This window comes from Manacus vitellinus, unplaced genomic scaffold (assembly GCF_001715985.3).
Source record: "Manacus vitellinus isolate BGI_N305 unplaced genomic scaffold, ASM171598v3 scaffold_76_pilon, whole genome shotgun sequence".
Classification (NCBI taxonomy): domain Eukaryota; kingdom Metazoa; phylum Chordata; class Aves; order Passeriformes; family Pipridae; genus Manacus; species Manacus vitellinus.
Genome location: NW_021940796.1, coordinates 502372 through 520719, shown reverse-complemented (window position 1 = coordinate 520719; position 18348 = coordinate 502372). Strand labels below are relative to the sequence as shown.

Genomic DNA, 18348 nt, shown 5'->3' with positions numbered 1-18348 from the left:
AGCCCAGCTGCAGTAACGGGCCCATGGTAATGGTGCCACTCTGATAAGACTGAAGGGCTGTTTAAAAATTTGCTGTGCCCTAAATGTGGGCGAGATGAAAGATTAACTGTAGGTAAACCATGTTAACATGTGACTGAAAAAAAGGCAAGTACCATCTCTTAGTACATAGTTCTTTTAACTTCCTCAGGTGGAGGGGGTAAAGTCATTTGTCTGCTCTAATTGTGCAACACTGTACCTACTGGATTAGAGACCCAGTCTTTAAAGCCACTGCTTGGGTAAATCCGAGAGAGCTGCCTGCTGAATGCTTGTTTCAAGGAAATGAATGCTCTCTCTTTCTCCTCCTTGTAGATGGATTGAATCTTCTGTGTTGAATGCCTCTGGATTTCCTACTGGATTTCACGTCTGGAAAAATACGTGTGATTTAAGCCACTTTGTGGCAGACTGAATTGTGGATCCCTGGTTCCTAAGACTTTAGCTCTTGAGGAGAAGCCGCTGCTCGATCACGTTAACCTGACATCTCAGCCACGATGGTGCTGTCACAAAGGCAACGAGATGAACTGTAAGGGATCATGGCTTTTGTGTTGCATTTCTGTTAAATTTCACTTATTAACATTTGTTTCCCAATACATTTTAGAGTTGCTTTGTTCACGTGCTCATCACGTACTGTGTATTGTGGTTTAGATCTCTCTAGTCTTTATTTTTGATAGAACTGCTGGTATTTGATAATAGAATTGGGAAATGATGAAAATATATTTTCAAAGTTATTAATGGCATAAAAAATGAATTCCTCAATTTACAACAAGCACATGCTGCAAACTGATCTGTGAATTCTACTTTTTTCTTGAGTAAATTATGACAGTTTTTTGCTATTTCACTTCAGAACACAGACAAGGATCTGACCAGAATGTGCTACATTGTGATGATGATCTTTCTTTGCCTCCTTAAATTGCACTTTACATGTTGTTTTGTAGAAATCGAGCGATAGCAGATTACCTCCGTTCCAATGGCTACGAGGAGGCGTATTCGGTTTTTAAAAAGGAAGCTGAGTTAGATGTGGTGAGTTCAAACAAGATTCTTCATCTGTATTTTAATTTCAAAGTTTGTCAGTATTATGGCATTTGCATCTGTTTCAAACATGTTTGTCCATTACCTGTTTGCTTGGGCAGTTTTAAAACTGGAGGTGATGAACTTGTACAGTTTATTGCCTTGCCAGAAAAGGGACAAATAACCATTGGGTGACTTGGCCATTTCTGAGCAAATGGTTTTGTAACCAGATTTGAAATGGTCTGAGACTGTGCAGCTCTGAAGACTGATTTCACCTGGGAATGTTTAAGAAACAGGAAGACAAAACTGGATTGCTTTTGTGCTCTCCGTTTATCAAACGGAGCAAATCTTTTGAGATTGGAATTGCATCAGGAGTTAAGTGGTTGCCTGAGTCTGTTGTGTACCCTTTGGGTAACTGCAGTAGGAGGGCAGGCCAAAAACAGTTCCTAGAAGGTGATCATCCAACAAGGCCAGATTGGACAGGGCTTGGAGCAGCCTGGCCTAGTGGAAGGTGTCCCTGCCCATGGCAGGGGGGCAGGACAAAATGAGCCTTAAGGTCACTTCCAACCCAAAGCAGCCTGTGATTGTGTGACTGATGAGGGCTCTGGTCAGACTGTGTGGGTGCCAGTGACTCGGAGCACTCATTTCTCGCAGCTTCCTTCTGTTGACTTGCCTTTGTCACAGATGATTGTTGGTATCATTGTAACCTGCTGCCTGTTAGCACAGGAGGTGTGCATTGCATCTGGCTGCAGCTAGATTGAGCAGTAAACTTCTGTGTGCTGGCTCTGGAAAAATCCTTGCCTTTTCTCTATTACAAATCTTGCATTGCTCTTTTCCCAAAATGCATGGTTGAAGTTGACTTAATTTCTCTAGTCTGTTTCCAGTGTCTAATAAATAAGTAGAAATGACAAATTGAAATACCATACTTATAATTGAAAATCCTAATACCACTCCCCTATCTACCTTATCTATCAACCTAATTAAGTTTCCTCTTCCCAAAGGTTAGAAAGACAGTCTAAATAGGCTAGATGGTCCTGAGGGAAAGAGGAAATGCTGTTGCTAAAAGTTTCACGTGGCTTTTTTTGCAAGAAAATCTGAATTGGAGGGGGCTGTACTAAAATGAAAAAAAAAAAGTTAAAGGCTGAAATTATTTGAGTAATTTGGAAGGATTCAAGTGTAGCTCTGCAAAGAGGGATTTATTTTTTTGTATGATTATTCATGCAGATAACTCCAGCTTTTACAAGCACTCCTAAAGTAGTAGGTTAACATCTGGCCTCTGACCAAGGTAGCCAGTCCTCAGAGCTTTTATCTTTCATGGAATAAAGCGTGGCATTGCTATTTCCCCATGCCTGTGTTATTCTGCATCTAATTTAGGATTATTCTAGTATGAGATTGTCATTTTGTACATGGAAAGAAAGTGCAGCATTTAGTTACTCTTCTGTGCCTTTGATGTTTGTTTTTATGTATTGCTTTTCTTCCTCTTTCTTTATTTAAATGTATCTCCTCAGAATGAAGAGTTAGATAAGAAGTATGCTGGACTTCTGGAAAAAAAATGGACATCTGTTATAAGATTACAAAAGAAGGTACGTGGAGATCTGATGGATTTATTTGTATAAAAAGTTAGCTCTGAACAGAATGTTCCATATTTTCCTTGTCAGACAAATGCAGTGGTAAGACAATGATGCCTCGAAGATGAATGTTTAGGGCTTGAGTAGGCAAAATAGCTAAATCCATGTTGTAGGAAATGTTTTGTCTCTCTCAGTGCTGGCAGAACCATCCTCTCAGTGTCTTTGTAAAAATTCCTGGGCTTCAGTTTATGGATTGCATGTGCAGTCCTGCAGCTGAAAAGGCAAGAGGTGCCTGGAGGCAGCTGGTGAGTGGGGAGCTGGAATAGCTGTGTGCAGGGTTAGCACGGAGGGATCAGTGCTGCCCCTTGTCTTTGGCCATGGCCCCAGAGGGAAGGAGCCATTAGCTCCAGTGCATTAGAGTGGGGGATTCTGCTGCAAGTGGACAGTACAAAGCTCTTTTTAATCGTGCTTCATTGCCTTGAGAGTGTATTAAAAGCAAAAACCCCCTGAAATCAGTGTGCTAACAATGCAGACCTGTCTCCTGTGCGGGTAATACAGCGAGGGTCTATTAGCCCTCCAGTGCCTCTGTTGTTGGTTAATGGCCATGCCAGCACCATGGGGGTCACAGCTCCTGCAGCAGGAGCATTCCTTTCTGTTAGCACAACCTCCTTTGGTAGTTTGGCACAATAGTAATTCAAACGTATTTGTACAGGGGATTTTGTAGAACTTTTTTTTCCTGTGAAAATATTTGGGAATTTGAGAATAATAAATGATTAATGATTAAATTATTAAAGAATGAGCTATAAATTATTAAAGAATAAACTATAAAGGATTAATTTAGGTTTGATTTTTAAAAACACCAGTGCTGCTGAATGTTGGTAGTCATGTTGGGTCCATGCAGTCTTTGCTTTACTGTGAGTTTAGGAGTCAGTTGTGATTTGGATTATTAATGCAAGAATGTGAATTAGATCTTGTATAAACCCAGAAATGAACAGTCTCTTTAAAATTCATGCACTTAGGTAATGGAATTAGAATCGAAGCTGAATGAAGCTAAGGAAGAATTTACATCAGGTGGACCTCTTGGTCAGAAACGAGACCCTAAGGAGTGGATTCCTCGTCCTCCAGAGAAGTATGCATTGAGTGGGCACAGGAGTCCTGTCACTCGAGTCATCTTCCATCCAGTTTTCAGTGTTATGGTCTCTGCTTCAGAGGATGCCACAATAAAGGTATGTGTGTATTCTGGAGAAATGAACTAAGCAAGTCAGAGCTGTGACATCAGTGTGTCAGGCTGGACGTGTTGGACTGGTGGAAGGTTGTTTGTTCCTGGTTCTGCTTCAGTAGGGACAGTTCTTTCAAGTGTAGTGCCCTCTATAATCTACAAGTTTTAGTTGTATGCCAGTCCAATTAATGTCTTCAAGAGTATATTACTATCCTTTGGCTTGAAGGAAAAATGAAGCTAATGTGGATTTAGAGACCTTTAACCTGTTCCTGTTTCTGCAGCAAACAAACAGGGCCAGCTGAAACAGCGACAGCTCCCTGTGCAGTGAATGTTGTGGAGGGGCCTAACCAGCTTTGTTTTCACTCTGTTATGAGTGAAATACCCACTTTGTTGGGTGTTTTTTGGTGGTTTGTTTTTGTTTGTTTAGGATATAATTTAAAATGAAATATCTCAATTTTGTGCTTGAGAGACACAATAAAATCTGGAAGAGCTCGTTTTGTTTTGAAGGCTTTGTTTGTGGTTAGATGATAGCAACTGACTTAATTAGGAGGTGAGAACAGGGACTTCATGCTCTCCTGCAGTTATTAACTGCAAATATTTGTTTAATTTCTCAGCAATGTGAGTGTCTGAATGTGTGTGTATCAAGCTCTTCAGTGGGGTTTGGATTATCACCCCTAACCCAAAGCATTCTGAGTATTGCTCTGTGGTATGCAGGATATTTGCTGTTCCGTTCTGAGGAAAGCCAGTGAATGCTGGAGCCACAGTAAAGCTTGGCAATGGTGAGGGGGATGTTAAAGAGGATCCTTTCCCCACGACTGAAAGTGGGATGTATTGCTGGAGTTAGGGAGCTGGCACAGAAAGAGATGGAGAAAAACAGTGAAGAAAAACAAAGTGGATTGTTCTGTCCAATGTTTTTGAAATTAATCTTCTTAATTTTTAAGGGTACTGGTTGTTAAGACTTCCATATACAATAGAACTTGTTCTCCTGCTGGGTTTATAGTGCTTTAAGGTTAACTGAAAAGCAGTTTTCAAAATGCATGAATTCATTTAATTTATAAGTAACAAAATCACATAAAAAGAATGCTTATTTTTCTGTGCTGTTAAGCTTTTTTAGGGCTGTCTGTCTTTGTCTCTTGCTCAATTAATTATTGAACAAGGTGTCAGACTGGCCTGCAGAGTGCAAATGTGAGGCTGGAGAATACAGAGTAATGGGCTGCTGCTAACAGATCCTCTGTTCCCTTGTCAGGTGTGGGATTACGAGACAGGAGACTTTGAGCGAACCCTGAAGGGCCACACAGACTCTGTGCAAGATATTTCCTTTGACCACACTGGCAAACTCTTGGCCTCCTGTTCTGCTGATATGACCATTAAGCTATGGGATTTCCAGGGCTTTGAGTGCATCAGAACTATGCATGGTAAGGTATAAAGGGATTGATTTAGCAGTCTGTAAAGTGAGATTTTTTTTTTTATTTTTTTTTTTTTTTTTCTCTAATCCAGGAAAACTGCTGATGTGGAAAGGGGCTGTAGACCAGAGTATTGTCCAAAGGAAAGAGGGGGGGATATTTTGATGCTTTGAGTGCTCTGTAAATTAGGGATACATGTAGGACCTGTGGAATGAAATAGCATCTCAGATCTGCTATGCATGATGCTGTGGGAAGCATCCCATAATGGTACTGAAATGAAATGGCAGTTAGAGGGATTTTAGCACTAAAGATTAAATGCTTACTAGACAATGAAACTGCCTTCAAATCAGTGAAAGATTGCCTCCTTCATCCCCCTGTGTCCATGCTGCAGGGCTGCAGGAGGGGAGCCATCTGTGCCACAGGAGTTGTGGCTGCTGTGTGTGGCTGATCATATGGGAAACTGCCCTTTGCACTGGGTTCAAAAGCCATAGGAAAAATGGCAAGGTGCAACAACCACACCTGTAAGATTCTAATATTGACAGCAAATGTTTATTTTATACTCTTATGTAAAAGCATTTTTTGTGCTTTTAGTATCATCTTGGAGGAGTGGTGAGTAGGAATAGAGAATGTTTGAGACTTACAAAAATAAACACCCACGCATAGATGTACCCAAGTAAACAGAAAGCAACTTTAAAGGATGCTCAGTGTTTGGACCGTGTGGATTCTAAAAATACAGATAGTTATTTCATAAAACCCCAAGTTTACATGTAAAGATTATTCCATAAAACGTGCACTGCTGCTGTAGCTACTTTCCCAAGATAAAGAAATGACAAGTCCTGTGTGCTCTGTGAAAACTCTACCAGTGTCACTTATAAAGGTTTTATTTTGTTTTTAGGTCATGACCATAATGTTTCTTCAGTAGCCATCATGCCCAACGGAGATCATATAGTTTCTGCCTCGAGGGATAAAACTATCAAAATGTGGGAAGTCCAGACAGGGTAAGTGCACTTTTGGGCAAACAGCAACACCGGAACAAAGCGAGCAGAAAGCACTTTGTGTAGGAATGGGCCACAGCAATCCGAATGTCAGCAGACATTATTTGAATTAAGGAATAATGATGTGCCCTTTAGAGTAATTCACTGAAGGATTCTGCCTCAGTTGTTGGGCACAGGTGTTTAGGTGTTAGTACTGACTCATTAAAACTAACTAGGTTTGTCTTTCTGGGAGCTATGAGTATAGAACTCAGGACCAGTTAGGAAAACAAATTCTCTGGTTAACCACGAGTTTAGAGGGAGCATCTCTTGCCTTTCTGGACACGCATCAAGGTGTATCCTGATTATTTTTTTGTTGTCTTGCTTGTTTCATTCATCAGTTGTCTCTTTAATATCTGAGTGACCTGTAAATCTCTGCTTGTTCTTAAAATACCTATTTAATGCAAGTAGTTGTGTCAACTTCATTTTTCCCTGAGCTTCCTGCTTTCTGCCTTAACAAGGATGTCATCTCTTAGCTATCACTTCTTTCTCATGTCAGTTTTCTCTCCATGAGCTGTTTATGACCTTGTCCATCACCAACCAGAACAGACACGTGTGTACTAAAATATTTTATCTTAACTACTAAGAGTAGGTCAAGTGTCCTCAAATATGTAAGGCATGTGAATGGGTTACTGGATGGTGGCTGAGTCGTGCTGTGGGGTTTCTCTCGCCCAGTTACTGCGTGAAGACCTTCACGGGGCACAGAGAGTGGGTGCGCATGGTGCGGCCCAACCAGGACGGCACCTTGATTGCCAGCTGCTCCAACGACCAGACCGTGCGCGTGTGGGTGGTAGCGACGAAGGAGTGCAAAGCTGAGCTCCGAGAGCACGAGCATGTGGTAGAATGCATTTCCTGGGCTCCCGAGAGCTCCTACTCCACCATATCAGAAGCTACGGGATCAGAGGTAACGTTCACACGGGGAGATGTTTGTCCCTGCTCTGTGTAGCGCTGGCAGTGACTGAGCTTTGGGCCCAAAGGGCTGGCAGGTACAGCAGGTGTGTGGGCACTTTTGGCTGAGCATCTTGGTGTGCAGTTAATCCCCTTCTTGGCGTGACAGGATCCAGCTTTTGTGTTAGTGAAAGTGAACTTTAGAGAGATGTTCTGTTCTGGGAAGGGTGAGAATGGGAACACTATTATATTGCAGCAAAAAAATGTGGAAGGCAGCTGCTCTGGCAGAATGTGAACATTATAAGGATGCTTAGCAATTGGAAGCTGGCAGAAGGAAGGAGTCAGAAATGCAGAATGAAGCTGCCTTGGGTGCACTGTGCTGGAATCAAACTGACTGCTGTGTCCTGCTGCACAGTTATTGATGGGAGAAAGCATTCCATAACTAATGAATCCCCATTTGTGTGACCACAGATACCTCTTCTGGTGAGCCTTAAGGGAGGCTTGCTAAAGGCCAGCAAAACTTTCCTCCTAAGGATGCCAAAGTATAGAAGAAATGAACTAGACATTAATTCCCATTTCTAGTCAGGTCCCCTGGCATTGCGGTCCCACCCTGTACTTCCAAAGGGCATGGACACCCCAAGGGAGAAGTAGCTACACTGAACACAGGGACTTGTCTAGTGATGAGGTTTTACAGGTTATTTCAGTTAAGTTTTACTTGAATCCTTAAAATATCCTTATAATCTTTTAATTATAAGTAATTCAAAGAAAATCCTGCGTGTCCCTTCCTGCTGCCGGGAGGGCTCTGTGGTGGAGCCTCCCCTGCCACCTGCTGGTGGGAGCGGGCACAGCCCGCGCGGGAGCACCTTCCTGCACACCTGGGGCAGGTGTGGCCCCCGGAGCTGGCCCTGGGACACACAGAAATGACTTGGCAGTAGGAAGTTCTCAGTTGTTCTTCATCCTGCCTCGTTGCAGGATGTTTTATGAGGAATGTGAATACAGAGGTATGCATGAGCTGTGTCCTCGCTTGTTTTGAGATGTGGGACTTAAGCTGTGCCTACTGTGAACAGAGGATGTCTTGCAGTGGGCAAGTGTGTATTCAAAGTGTTACCCGGCTTGTGGCATCAGCAGGATGTACAACCATTTCTTTTAACAGATTGTTTAATTCCTATTTTTGTGTAAATCTCCTAGCATTAGTACCAATGCCTGTGACCCAGCTCTGGCAGTGTGCGTTTATTCACTATAAGCTATTGTACAGTCTGATTTTGGTACTAAGCAATACCACTGGGAAGGGATCTTCTTGCTTCCTCCACGTCCCCCCATCCATCCCATGTATGCCATAACTTAAACCATAATTTTCTGTAGACTAAGAAGAGTGGCAAGCCTGGGCCTTTTCTGCTGTCTGGATCCAGAGACAAGACCATTAAGATGTGGGACATTAGCACTGGCATGTGCCTTATGACACTTGTAAGTCCATTGGTGTTTTTGTGGCAGTTATAGCAGCGTACGTAAAACCAGTTTTAATGAAATGTACTGTCTTGCGTGTTATGTTTTGAAGAGAAGCCAGAGTTATGGAAATAAGGCAAATGCTGGAAATACAGTTTTAATGGCTTCTATAGTTCAGATGTTGTTGCTAAGAAATACTGAGTATCTCCAAACCCACAGTGTGAATGCAGTACTGAGGTGTAGGTTCTGTGGTGTTGGTTTGTCTGCAGAAATGCTGATAATGGTCTGAATTTTGTCTTCTGTAAAATGTTATGTTGTCCCATGTGTGGGACTTCCCGCAGGCCGTAGCCTGCTGTTTGCAGCCGGGATTCTGGGTGGTGGTGCTGGGAGTGGAGAGCAGAATTGGTGCAGATCACATGAGGACTGCTGTTTGTTTGCCTTCAAGGACAGGAACACACATTGTTGAGAGAGCTGATAGAGGTGTAATAATAGAAAACAGAGATAAACTCTGAGTAGTAACGGGCTTCAGGAGCTCAGTGCTGTCCTTGCGGGGCCGGGCGGGGTCCCGTGGTGTGAGCTGGGGGATGCTCAGCTCTCAGCCTGCACCTGCTCACTGATCTCTCCTTGTGCACAAGGTGGGCCATGATAACTGGGTACGTGGTGTCCTGTTCCATTCTGGGGGAAAGTTTATTTTGAGCTGTGCTGATGACAAGACTCTCCGTGTCTGGGACTTCAAGAACAAGCGATGCATGAAAACTCTGAATGCGCACGAACACTTTGTTACCTCTTTGGGTACGTATTGCTCCCCGTGCTCACTGCCAGGGCAGAGCCAGAGCTGCAGCTGAGCACCAGGCTGGCATTCACCTCTGAGCTCTGGTGGTGCCTTGTGCTCTGTATGTGTTAATCAAATAAGGAAAGAGAGGAGTTGGACTGTGCTGGATTTTTCCACTTCTGCTGCCAGTGTTGCACATGGATAAGGATGTTAACTGCCAGGGAGTTCTGGAACCTGTCACCAGTGTGCAGGAGTCTGGGGAGTGCTCTACTGCCAGTGCTTGCCCAGCAAAAGGAAAACGGGGTGTGTGCACAAAACAGAAAAAAATTGCTTTGAATTCCTGGGCATTCCTGGTTGGTGTTATCAGATCTTGGTAGGCATTAGTTCCCCCTTGCCCTGGTGAAGCCAGAACAAACCAACCCCTCTCTTGTTCAGCAAAGCTGCCTTTGCTCTGAAGTCTTCTCTGGTTTATTTCCCGTGTTCCCCTGGCAGTTTGTCGCTCCTTCAGCAGAGCTGGGTGAGTTTGGTCAGCAGGGAGCCTGGAGCTGGCTGCTGAGGTTCCCTGACCAAACTGGCAAGTCTAATTAAATGCAGGACTTGACTCCCCCCTGAAATGGCTGAGGACAGCTGATGAGAACGGGGTGAGGAACAGTGTGAGTTGAAGAACATCAGACCCTTAGCAGGGCCTGGTTAAATCTGGAACAGGCTGCCTCAGTTAGAGCTGAGCCTTCCTACAGTGAGGCTGATTCTCTTGCTTAAATTTCCCTGTCCTGACTCTGAGCTAGCCCTATGTTGATTTCTATATACAAAATACTTGGGGATCTCCTGAGGAACAGTACGCTGTACATTTTTAAATACCAGCTCACAGACTGTACTGTCCGCAGCAAAAAGAAAAACTCAAGTTTCCTGATTCTTGGAACACCTCTTATTAAATACCTGAAGTGCTGTCTCTGAGTAGGATTGAAGGGTTTTATCAGTATGAGATATTTTGTGTTTTTATCTTGATTTCTTTTGCATGAAAGCTCCTTTATAGCTGAACTGAAAGTAGATTTTCACGCTTTACAAAATTAGAGCATGAGAGAATTTGCCTGCAGAAGTATGGCCACAATGAGCTTTGGAGTTTAGCCTTTAGCTGGTGGAATTGTTTTGAAAAATCAGCGCCATTCAGTAAGAGTGGGAAATGCTGAAGTTTTGGGTTGGTTGGTAATGTGAGCTTTTGTCTCCTGGCAGATTTCCACAAGACAGCCCCGTACGTGGTGACTGGGAGTGTAGATCAAACAGTAAAAGTGTGGGAGTGCCGCTGATGGAGTTCACAGTGACCCCTTTTCCTCTGGATGCACTCAGATACCATGGTTACCCATTGAGCTCTGTTTAAATAAATATTGTCCTTTCATGTAAATTATTCTGGATGTAGATTGAGCTTATTAAATGTTACACACAAAGTATTCATGCATGGTGAATCCAAATTGTATACTGTAAATTTACATACGTTGTCTAGAAGTACCATAGGTTTAAGAACATGGGCTGGCATTGGTCACATCAGACCTGAGAAGGCAGAAGTGGGATGATTGGAATAGGGCACTTAACTGAATAGTTGACAGTGTCATTATGTTGGATAATTTACCTGTTTTTCTTTCTGCTGTCTGTTGGTGCCTGAATTGGTGACCTCATTTGGGAAAAGTTTTGTAGGGCTCTTTCAGAAATGTGTATCTATGTAACATCACTTAAGTGTGCTTAATAAATCTTCTCTAAGAATACTAGATAATAAGGCTGCAATTCAGAATCTTCTGAACCTTATATGTAATTAATGGAAATAAATTAAACTCTGGAATATTTGTCATGAAACATTTGCCAAATCAACAGAAAACACTTGTTTTGGCCTCCTATCACGCAAGGGTTGGTATATTTATAGAACTGACTGTAAACCTGAAATAAGACAACAAATCTTAGCAGCTGATGTGATAAATGTATTTATTTTTTATTTGGTCATTGGTTAAGCTGTGCTGTTAAACTAAGTTTAAATGGTTTTTTTGTTTGGTTTTTTTTATGCTAGACAAACTTCCAGGAGGAGTTGTCCATCCCACTAGAGTTTAGTGATCCAGTTTCCAGTAGAGCTTCCTCTCCCAAATGACTGCCATGGTCCAACTTGCTGTTTGCTTTCCATGTTTGTTAGAGATGTGCAATTCCTATTACACAGCAGGATCAAAGGACTCTTCCCTCATTCACTGGCAGGAAGTTGGGGTATACAAAAGTTTCCTTAATGCCTCCTTGAAAACCCTTTGACAATGAGGTGATCCTCACCTTGGCAATGTGGCTCCAATAAAAACATCCTGGGGTTTGCATATGGAGAAACACCTTGGGCTGCCGCATTTAAATGCTTTGAAGGAAGCACTAAATACCTTGAGAATCAGCTAAGGATGGCAGGTCAGATCCATACAGGCCTCTAAAAGAAAAACACCTGAGCAAAGCCCACTCCCATCTGTGGGAATGATGCTAAACACTAAAACCAAACCCAAATCCTATCAGCAAAACCAGCCCAGCTCGGTTATTAGTATTTATGTTGTTTGGTGTACACAATTTTTGATTTACATATCCCTAAAGTTACATATTTTGATCTGAAGTGAATGAAAATATTATAAATTAATATTTTAATCAGCATTTTTGTGACAGATTCCATTGTAGATAACAAAGAATTACAATACTTATCAAACTAACCAGGTCTTTTTAAAAATCCACTTTAAAATTGACAATACAATGAAGAACCAGGCTGATGTTTTAACAGGTGAATTTGTGCTTTATTTTATTCCTTTGATTTAATCCGTGGCTTTTAAACTGTCCCTTTTAAAGCTGAGAGTCCCTGACCAGTTTAAGGTGGGCTGGAGGGCAAACACACTGCACTGGTGGGGGAAGAACTTGCACAGTTGCCCCAGAAGGACCTGTTGTTCTGTGGGAGGAGCTGGATGGGGGTGTGGGATCCTCTGGGAAGGGGTGGAGGAACCAGGGTTCTGATGTGGGGGTTTTCAGAGCCAGTTTAAGATCCAGGCTAATCTCTTAAATCCAGTGGTTTCTGTCATTCTTGGTGTGTGTTGCTGCAGTTAAGCATGCACGAATAAAGTCTGTTTTGTTTGTTAGCTGCTTGGACTGGAAACATTTGCTGCTTTTTGTCCTATTAGAGAATTCCAGATACACAAGTAGTGCATCTTAAATCCCTCCATGCATCTGCAACTGTAAATTAATAACATCTGTTTAATTCCTGGTAGGACCTAGAAACTTTATTTAAGTCTAAAGTAAACCACCCTCATGTACATAACTCAAACCTGAATGAGAAATTAAAGGTACCTGTGATGTGGAAGTTGTCTACTGCATTTTTTCCCTGTAGCAAGCAAGCATTTACCAGGACAACCAGCCCCAGTGTCACTGTTGCTGTGCAGAGTGAGCCTTCTCCTGGGGCTGCAGGGAATGATCTCAGGGATGGTCCCCACTGGACCAGAGCTGAAGCCCTGGTTGGAAGGGAGAGCCACAGGCATGGGGTGAGGGTTCCCAGCTCGCTCTGGGACGCCGCTGTTCAGCTGTCCCCACTGCTTCTGTGGCTCGTGCTGTGCCTTTGCTGTGATCAGAACTACAACAATGAGCTTACTGGGTCAATTATGAACTAAATGTATTGGAGGGCTCAAGAGGTTCACTGCTTGTCTGGCACTTCTGACTAAAGTGAGCAACACTTCCCAGGACCCACCTCTGGCCTGTGTTACCAGGGAGCCGCTGCAGACCCCTGGGCTTAACCCAGCCTGGGCCGTGCCACATGGGCTGAAAAGTGCAACATTTATTGTGGTTTAGATGGAATCTGGAAGTTGATGGTTTATAGCATCTTGCACTTTAGAAGGTGAAACAAACCCGTCCTGTTTTTGTGTGTGGTGTGACCAATGTGTGCCCGGGGCACTGAGGAAAGGAAAACAACCCCCAGTTGGTAGGGAGTGGGGGCTGTGGGCATGGGGCCCCTGCCTGCCCTCTGCCTCCTCCTGTCCATGTGAACTGCCTGAGAAATCACTTAAGAAGCTCCTGACTCACCTGAGAGCTGTTTAAAAGGAAATATACTTTGTTTTTGTAGACAGTGGTGGCTTGGTAATCCTTTAATGATTTGAATATTGCAAATGCTGAGTTGAGTGAAGGAAAAGCGCCCTTGGAGTGAGCTGTTGTGTCCAGCTGTACATAATGTCCGTGTATTAAATCAATACCGAGAGTCCTGTAGCAAGAGCACGTGCATAGAGGGGTGGGATGGCCGGGGGGGAGCGGGGAGATCGCGTTGGATTTGCAAGTCACAACTGGATTTAATTGGCCTTTTTATCTTTCCACTGTGTCATGTAAGTAGCTGCTTTCCTGTCCTGCCTGTCCCTCAGGCTTCCCCAAGTTCATTCTGAAGAGAAGTTAGCAAAATCCTCACAATGTAGAGTCGATTCCAACATGGAGAAGGCAAACGTCAGATGTTTGTTCGAGCACTGTTAGAGGTTGCAATTGGAGAGAACAGTTCCTAGCTGTAGGAGTTAACTGAAGCTATTGACACAATTAAAACAAAATTGGTAAAGGAATGTATATAATACTGCTCTGTGTTTTACAGTAAGATTTGTTGCTCTCAGACTGTGTAAAACAAAATTTATTCATGTTTTCTGCATATTAAAAAAATCTTATTGTACCAATTGGTAAACTATTAAATGCATATAAAACTAGATGTGGTTTTGTTTCCTTGGATGCAAGAATTAAAACTACTTTGAGAAAAGCTATTGGTGTTTCACCCTCAGATTTTGCTCCACACCTGCTTTGCCTTTGCTCTAATTTTAATTTACCTTGAGGAGCTCACCTGAGGACAAGGGAAGCAGTTTTGAGGTGGTTGGTGGCAGTCGGAGTGGTGAGAGGTTTTGTTGTTTGATGTGGTGCAGGGAGGTGCCATGGGAAGTGCTCTGTGTGGGCTAAGCTGGTCTCACAGGTGGTCAGGAGAGCCCTGTGGGACCACGGCTTGCCTGTGCCACGGGGGCCCCCCCTTGGGGCTGTCCCAGCACTGCCCTTCTGTGGTTGGGTTGGGTTTGGTTGGGTTTCTCCCTTACCTTGACCCTCTGTTTACTGCAGACCCAAGAGGAGCTGCCTCTGAGTGCTCTGCACTCGCTGTTGGAGCTGTTGAGGCTGGTGGTCGTGCACTGCCGCGAATCCTCGGAGCGATCACTCGGCTTTCCTGAGGCAGCACAGGTCCGGCACAGGGGAGGTGGGTACCTGGAAAGCCAAGGCACTGGATAGTTCTGGAAACAGTTGTTCTGCTGTTGGGGTCTTGCAGCTGGTGTGTGCTTTGGTTTGATTTTTTTTGCTGTGATTTGGCCTTAATTGTCTCAAGTGCTGCTTAGAGATGGGTCAGTGACCTGAACTGGAATGGGCACATCTTCTTTGATGGAAGAGCACTCCCACCAGTTGAGGTCTGTGGAAGCAGCTTGTATGGTGGTACTTGTCAGTGGGAACAGGCCCAAGATAGACAGCTGGAGGAGAGCCACTTGCATTTGGGAAAAACAACTGAACTGGGGCTCTGCCAGAGCCAGCGTGTGCAGAGCCATCCCCGCTGGGGTGACGGGGGGCACAGGCAGGATTGGGAAGAGGGGTAGAAGGAAGGCCTTGTGTGTCTGCAAGCACAGGGAGCCCAAGGGAGGTTCAGGTGTGAGTTACCAAGAGCAATCCGGGCAGTTGAAGAATTTCCCCCCTCAGCTCGGTGAGTTGTTGCTCTTGCAGTGTGACAGCAGCTCTGTGGGTGTGTGAGGTTGTTCTCACCTGCTGTTTCCAGTCCTGATACAACTCTGATGGGCATTAAAACATTCTTCAGCTGACAGGGTTGAATATGAAATGACACATGTAGAGGTTTGGGGCCTTGGTGGGTGTGATGTGGTTGGGTGCACAGGCTTCTCCCCAGATTGTGACCAGTGAAGCCCTGGGCTGGACCTGAGTGAGGTGGGCTACACGTGCCTGTACCAACTAGGAGCGAGCTTAGCAGGTGAGTTGTTCTAGGGCTGAACATCTGCCCACCTCTGGTCCAGCTGTGACCCAGGCTCATTTGAGCCAGATTTTACATTTAAGAACTTGTGAACAGAGTAATGAGAACACCCAGACCCCCAAAGAGGTAAAGAGAGGTACAGACATGTTGGTAAATGCAGTTATTTACCAGCCTGCACCGCTCTTGGAGCTCTTGGCCCTGGAGCCTCAGTAGCCAGGACTTGTGTCCTCTGGCTTCATTTTGTATGGCCACAACATCCCCAGAGCCCCCGTGTCCCTGCTCCCCCTTCTCCCCTGGAGCAGGAGGGAGAAGTGACTTCTCTCTGTGAACACAGATAGATTCTGACAGCAGAGGGTGGGTCCTGCCCCTCGGGGCTGGGGGTGCTGGGGCTGTGACTCGGGTACCGATTTACAGGTTTTAAAGCCTCCAGCTCAGCTGGACCTGTTCTCTCCCCCAGCTTCTGCTCAAAGGAAACAGGAGTGGTGGCTCCAGTGCTGGTACCAATACCTTGCACCAGATTGTAAAGAAACAATAAAGTACCTACTATAGTTTAAAAAGCTTTTAATGGACTGAAAGACACTAGTAAAAGAAAAATCTTGTAGGAAAGATGCACTGTAGTCATTTATTGATTGCTTTCCAGGAAATTCAGAATTTTTCTAATAGGAGCAAGTTCATTTGCAGTGAAGACTGTTGCCTCCAACACCTCAGAGGCTGCTCCCTTCTTCCCCCCCGCCCCGAGTTACAAATACCTGTAAGGTCGGACAGGAACCCGAGGGTACAGAGCACAGGGACAGCACTTGGCTCCAAGGTCAGTAAAAGCAGCAGCGCGGGTTAGCACGGGGCACGATCCATGACAGACAACGCCAGGGAGGGACAGGCTGGGCACCGGCAGCGCCGGGCCCGCCCTTGTTCTGCAGCTTCAGCTGCTTGGAAAACAGGACATTCAACTCTGTCGGCACCCAGGGCCTGCAGCAGCCACAGTCTTCTTGCTTGGGGACAGTGACAACCCCACGGGATACGTGTGAGGGGAGGGGAGAGGAGGGTTTCCTTAGTGGCACCTTGCCATTCAGTACCATCCATTGCCAGCAATGGAAGCTCCTGGTGCCAGTCCCAAAACCAGTGTGCAAAAAACTCCAGAGAAGGAGGTATTTGCCAGAGGTTTCAGTGCTGGGGGAACTTCAGGTTTTATTTAAATCCCCTCCCTAAAGCCTGGTACTTTCTGGTGGTTATTCGTCAGGTTCAGGGCCCTCATCTCTGTCACAGCTGCTGTTGCAAATGAGACCAAGTCTCTTTATTTCTGACTTTTCCTCCCCTCTCCCCCCACCCTGTAATAGAGCCACAATTCCCTCCTCACTCCCCTTAGCTCAGCCCTCATTTGCTGCATTCCCACCTCTCCGAGGCACTGGGGTTTCCACTGCAATGGAATTTTGTGCGCTTTTTTAAACATCAAGCCCTCACTCTTTGAATAAAGTATCCCAAGGTACTCAGCGGCAAGCAGAGCAGAGGTGGAACGGTGAATATCATATATATATATATATATCTATATATATCTATGTATATATCTATCTGTATCTTTACCTTGAAAATTAGAATGTGAATGTTACAAAATCCCACTGAATTGCTAAACTGCCAACCAAATGTAGAAAAAAATGGTTAAAGGAATCCCATGGCTATATCCTGATGTAGAAAATGCTGTACATTCCCCACTTCCACACGTCACAAGCTTCAGTCATCTGAGTGACACAAATATGGCTGTTCTTAGCACAAACTGGGATAGTGACTGGTGGGGGGGGTGGGGAATCAATCTTTTGGCTTGGAATCACGTTTTACAAGAACGCGGAGCAATAATGGGGCTGGTTCTGTACTGGTTTAGCAAAGCAGTGTCCTTAGTCAACATAAAAATGACCTGAGAAATGTTACATCCCTCCAGACAGTTCATTTGGAATCCATATGTACAAAGTAGAAATAACTGCTGCACACACACGACACGGACACACACACGGCAGGACGGCCCCGCGCGCGCCAGGACGGGTCTGTGCTGCCTCCGGCCACTGCCCTCGCGTGGCACACACAAGCTCGGGCAGACAGATTACATTGCTCAGATTAGTTCTTTGCATTGTGTATTAATTGTACCAGTGCAATAACATTGTCAAAAAGGAGGAGCTGCTCCAGGGGCAGCTGAAGCCCCAGGCCAGATTCAGAAAAGGGTGGTTTAAACTTTTTTTTTTTAAAGCGAGGTACATGTTAAGCAGAGCTCTGTGTTAAGGGGATGGCAATAGAAGGCATGCTCGGCTCAGCCTCCTTTTCCTCCACAGCTTTATCCTCTGCTTCCAGCTGTTCCCCACTTTTCATGCTTTCCTGGAGCTGCTGGCGTCGCTGCACCTCGGCTTTAAGGTTCTCCAAGTCTTTTTGGCTGAAGGGGAAAGCAGGAAGGGGAGCAGACATTAGACTGGCCTTGGAAACGGTGAAGCACAGGGACAAGGTCATGTTCAACGAGGAGGAAATGCTCCTTGCACCTGCCCTCCCCCACAGCTCAGCCACACCTGAGCACGGCCAGGACTCAGTTTGGTGATTGGGTTTGATCCAAGAGGCACCAGGATGTACCCCATCAGTGGGACTGGGGCAGAGCAGGGGGTTCATGGCCAGGCAGTCTCCTGCTGCTACATTTTTACCATCAGTGATTATTTACAGCCTTAGAACAACACAGTCTCAGCTCAGGTCATCTATTTCCACCACCACCCCAATCAAATTTTTAACTAGAAGTCTATGAGACAATTTATAATAATTAAACAAAAATAATCTAAGAGTCCTGCTATTTATAGTGTTTTGATGATGCTAATCAGGGCCTGCATTGTGATCTTGGCTAGAATAAATCCTGTGAAGCTGGTTTCTGCTCTCTCATGAACAAAGACAATACAAAAAAAGACTTGATTTCTAACAGCACAACCCAGAAGAATC

At 44.6% G+C, this 18348-nt stretch overlaps 2 protein-coding genes across 3 annotated transcripts in view; one reads left to right on the top strand and one right to left on the bottom strand.

Moving 5' to 3' along the window:
• Positions 1-348: 348 nt before the first annotated feature.
• Positions 349-14089, top strand: PAFAH1B1 (platelet activating factor acetylhydrolase 1b regulatory subunit 1). Its single transcript, XM_008929207.3, has 10 exons — positions 349-559; positions 972-1056; positions 2553-2627; positions 3632-3838; positions 5078-5246; positions 6130-6232; positions 6941-7169; positions 8516-8617; positions 9232-9388; positions 10599-14089. The coding sequence occupies exons 1-10, from the start codon at positions 528-530 to the stop codon at positions 10670-10672; spliced, it is 1233 nt and encodes a 410-aa protein (XP_008927455.1). The 5' UTR covers positions 349-527; the 3' UTR covers positions 10673-14089.
• A 1895-nt stretch (positions 14090-15984) lies between these two features.
• Positions 15985-18348, bottom strand: part of CLUH (clustered mitochondria homolog) — a 28016-nt gene continuing 25652 nt past the window's right edge. For both annotated transcript variants that reach the window (XM_018084809.2, XM_018084808.1), the window contains exon 26: positions 15985-17803. In XM_018084809.2, the coding sequence (XP_017940298.1) occupies positions 17635-17803 (169 nt within the window). In that variant the 3' untranslated portion in view covers positions 15985-17634. The remainder of the gene's footprint in view (positions 17804-18348) is intronic.

What these genes read in the sequence shown, in the direction of transcription:
- PAFAH1B1 (XM_008929207.3), top strand. Translation starts at nt 528, where the DNA reads ATGGTGCTGTCACAAAGGCAACGAGATGAACT. An exon ending in ATGTGGGAAGTCCAGACAGG is followed by an intron (nt 6,233 to 6,940) that starts GTAAGTGCACTT and finishes TCTCTCGCCCAG; the next exon opens with TTACTGCGTGAAGACCTTCA. An exon ending in CAGAAGCTACGGGATCAGAG is followed by an intron (nt 7,170 to 8,515) that starts GTAACGTTCACA and finishes AATTTTCTGTAG; the next exon opens with ACTAAGAAGAGTGGCAAGCC.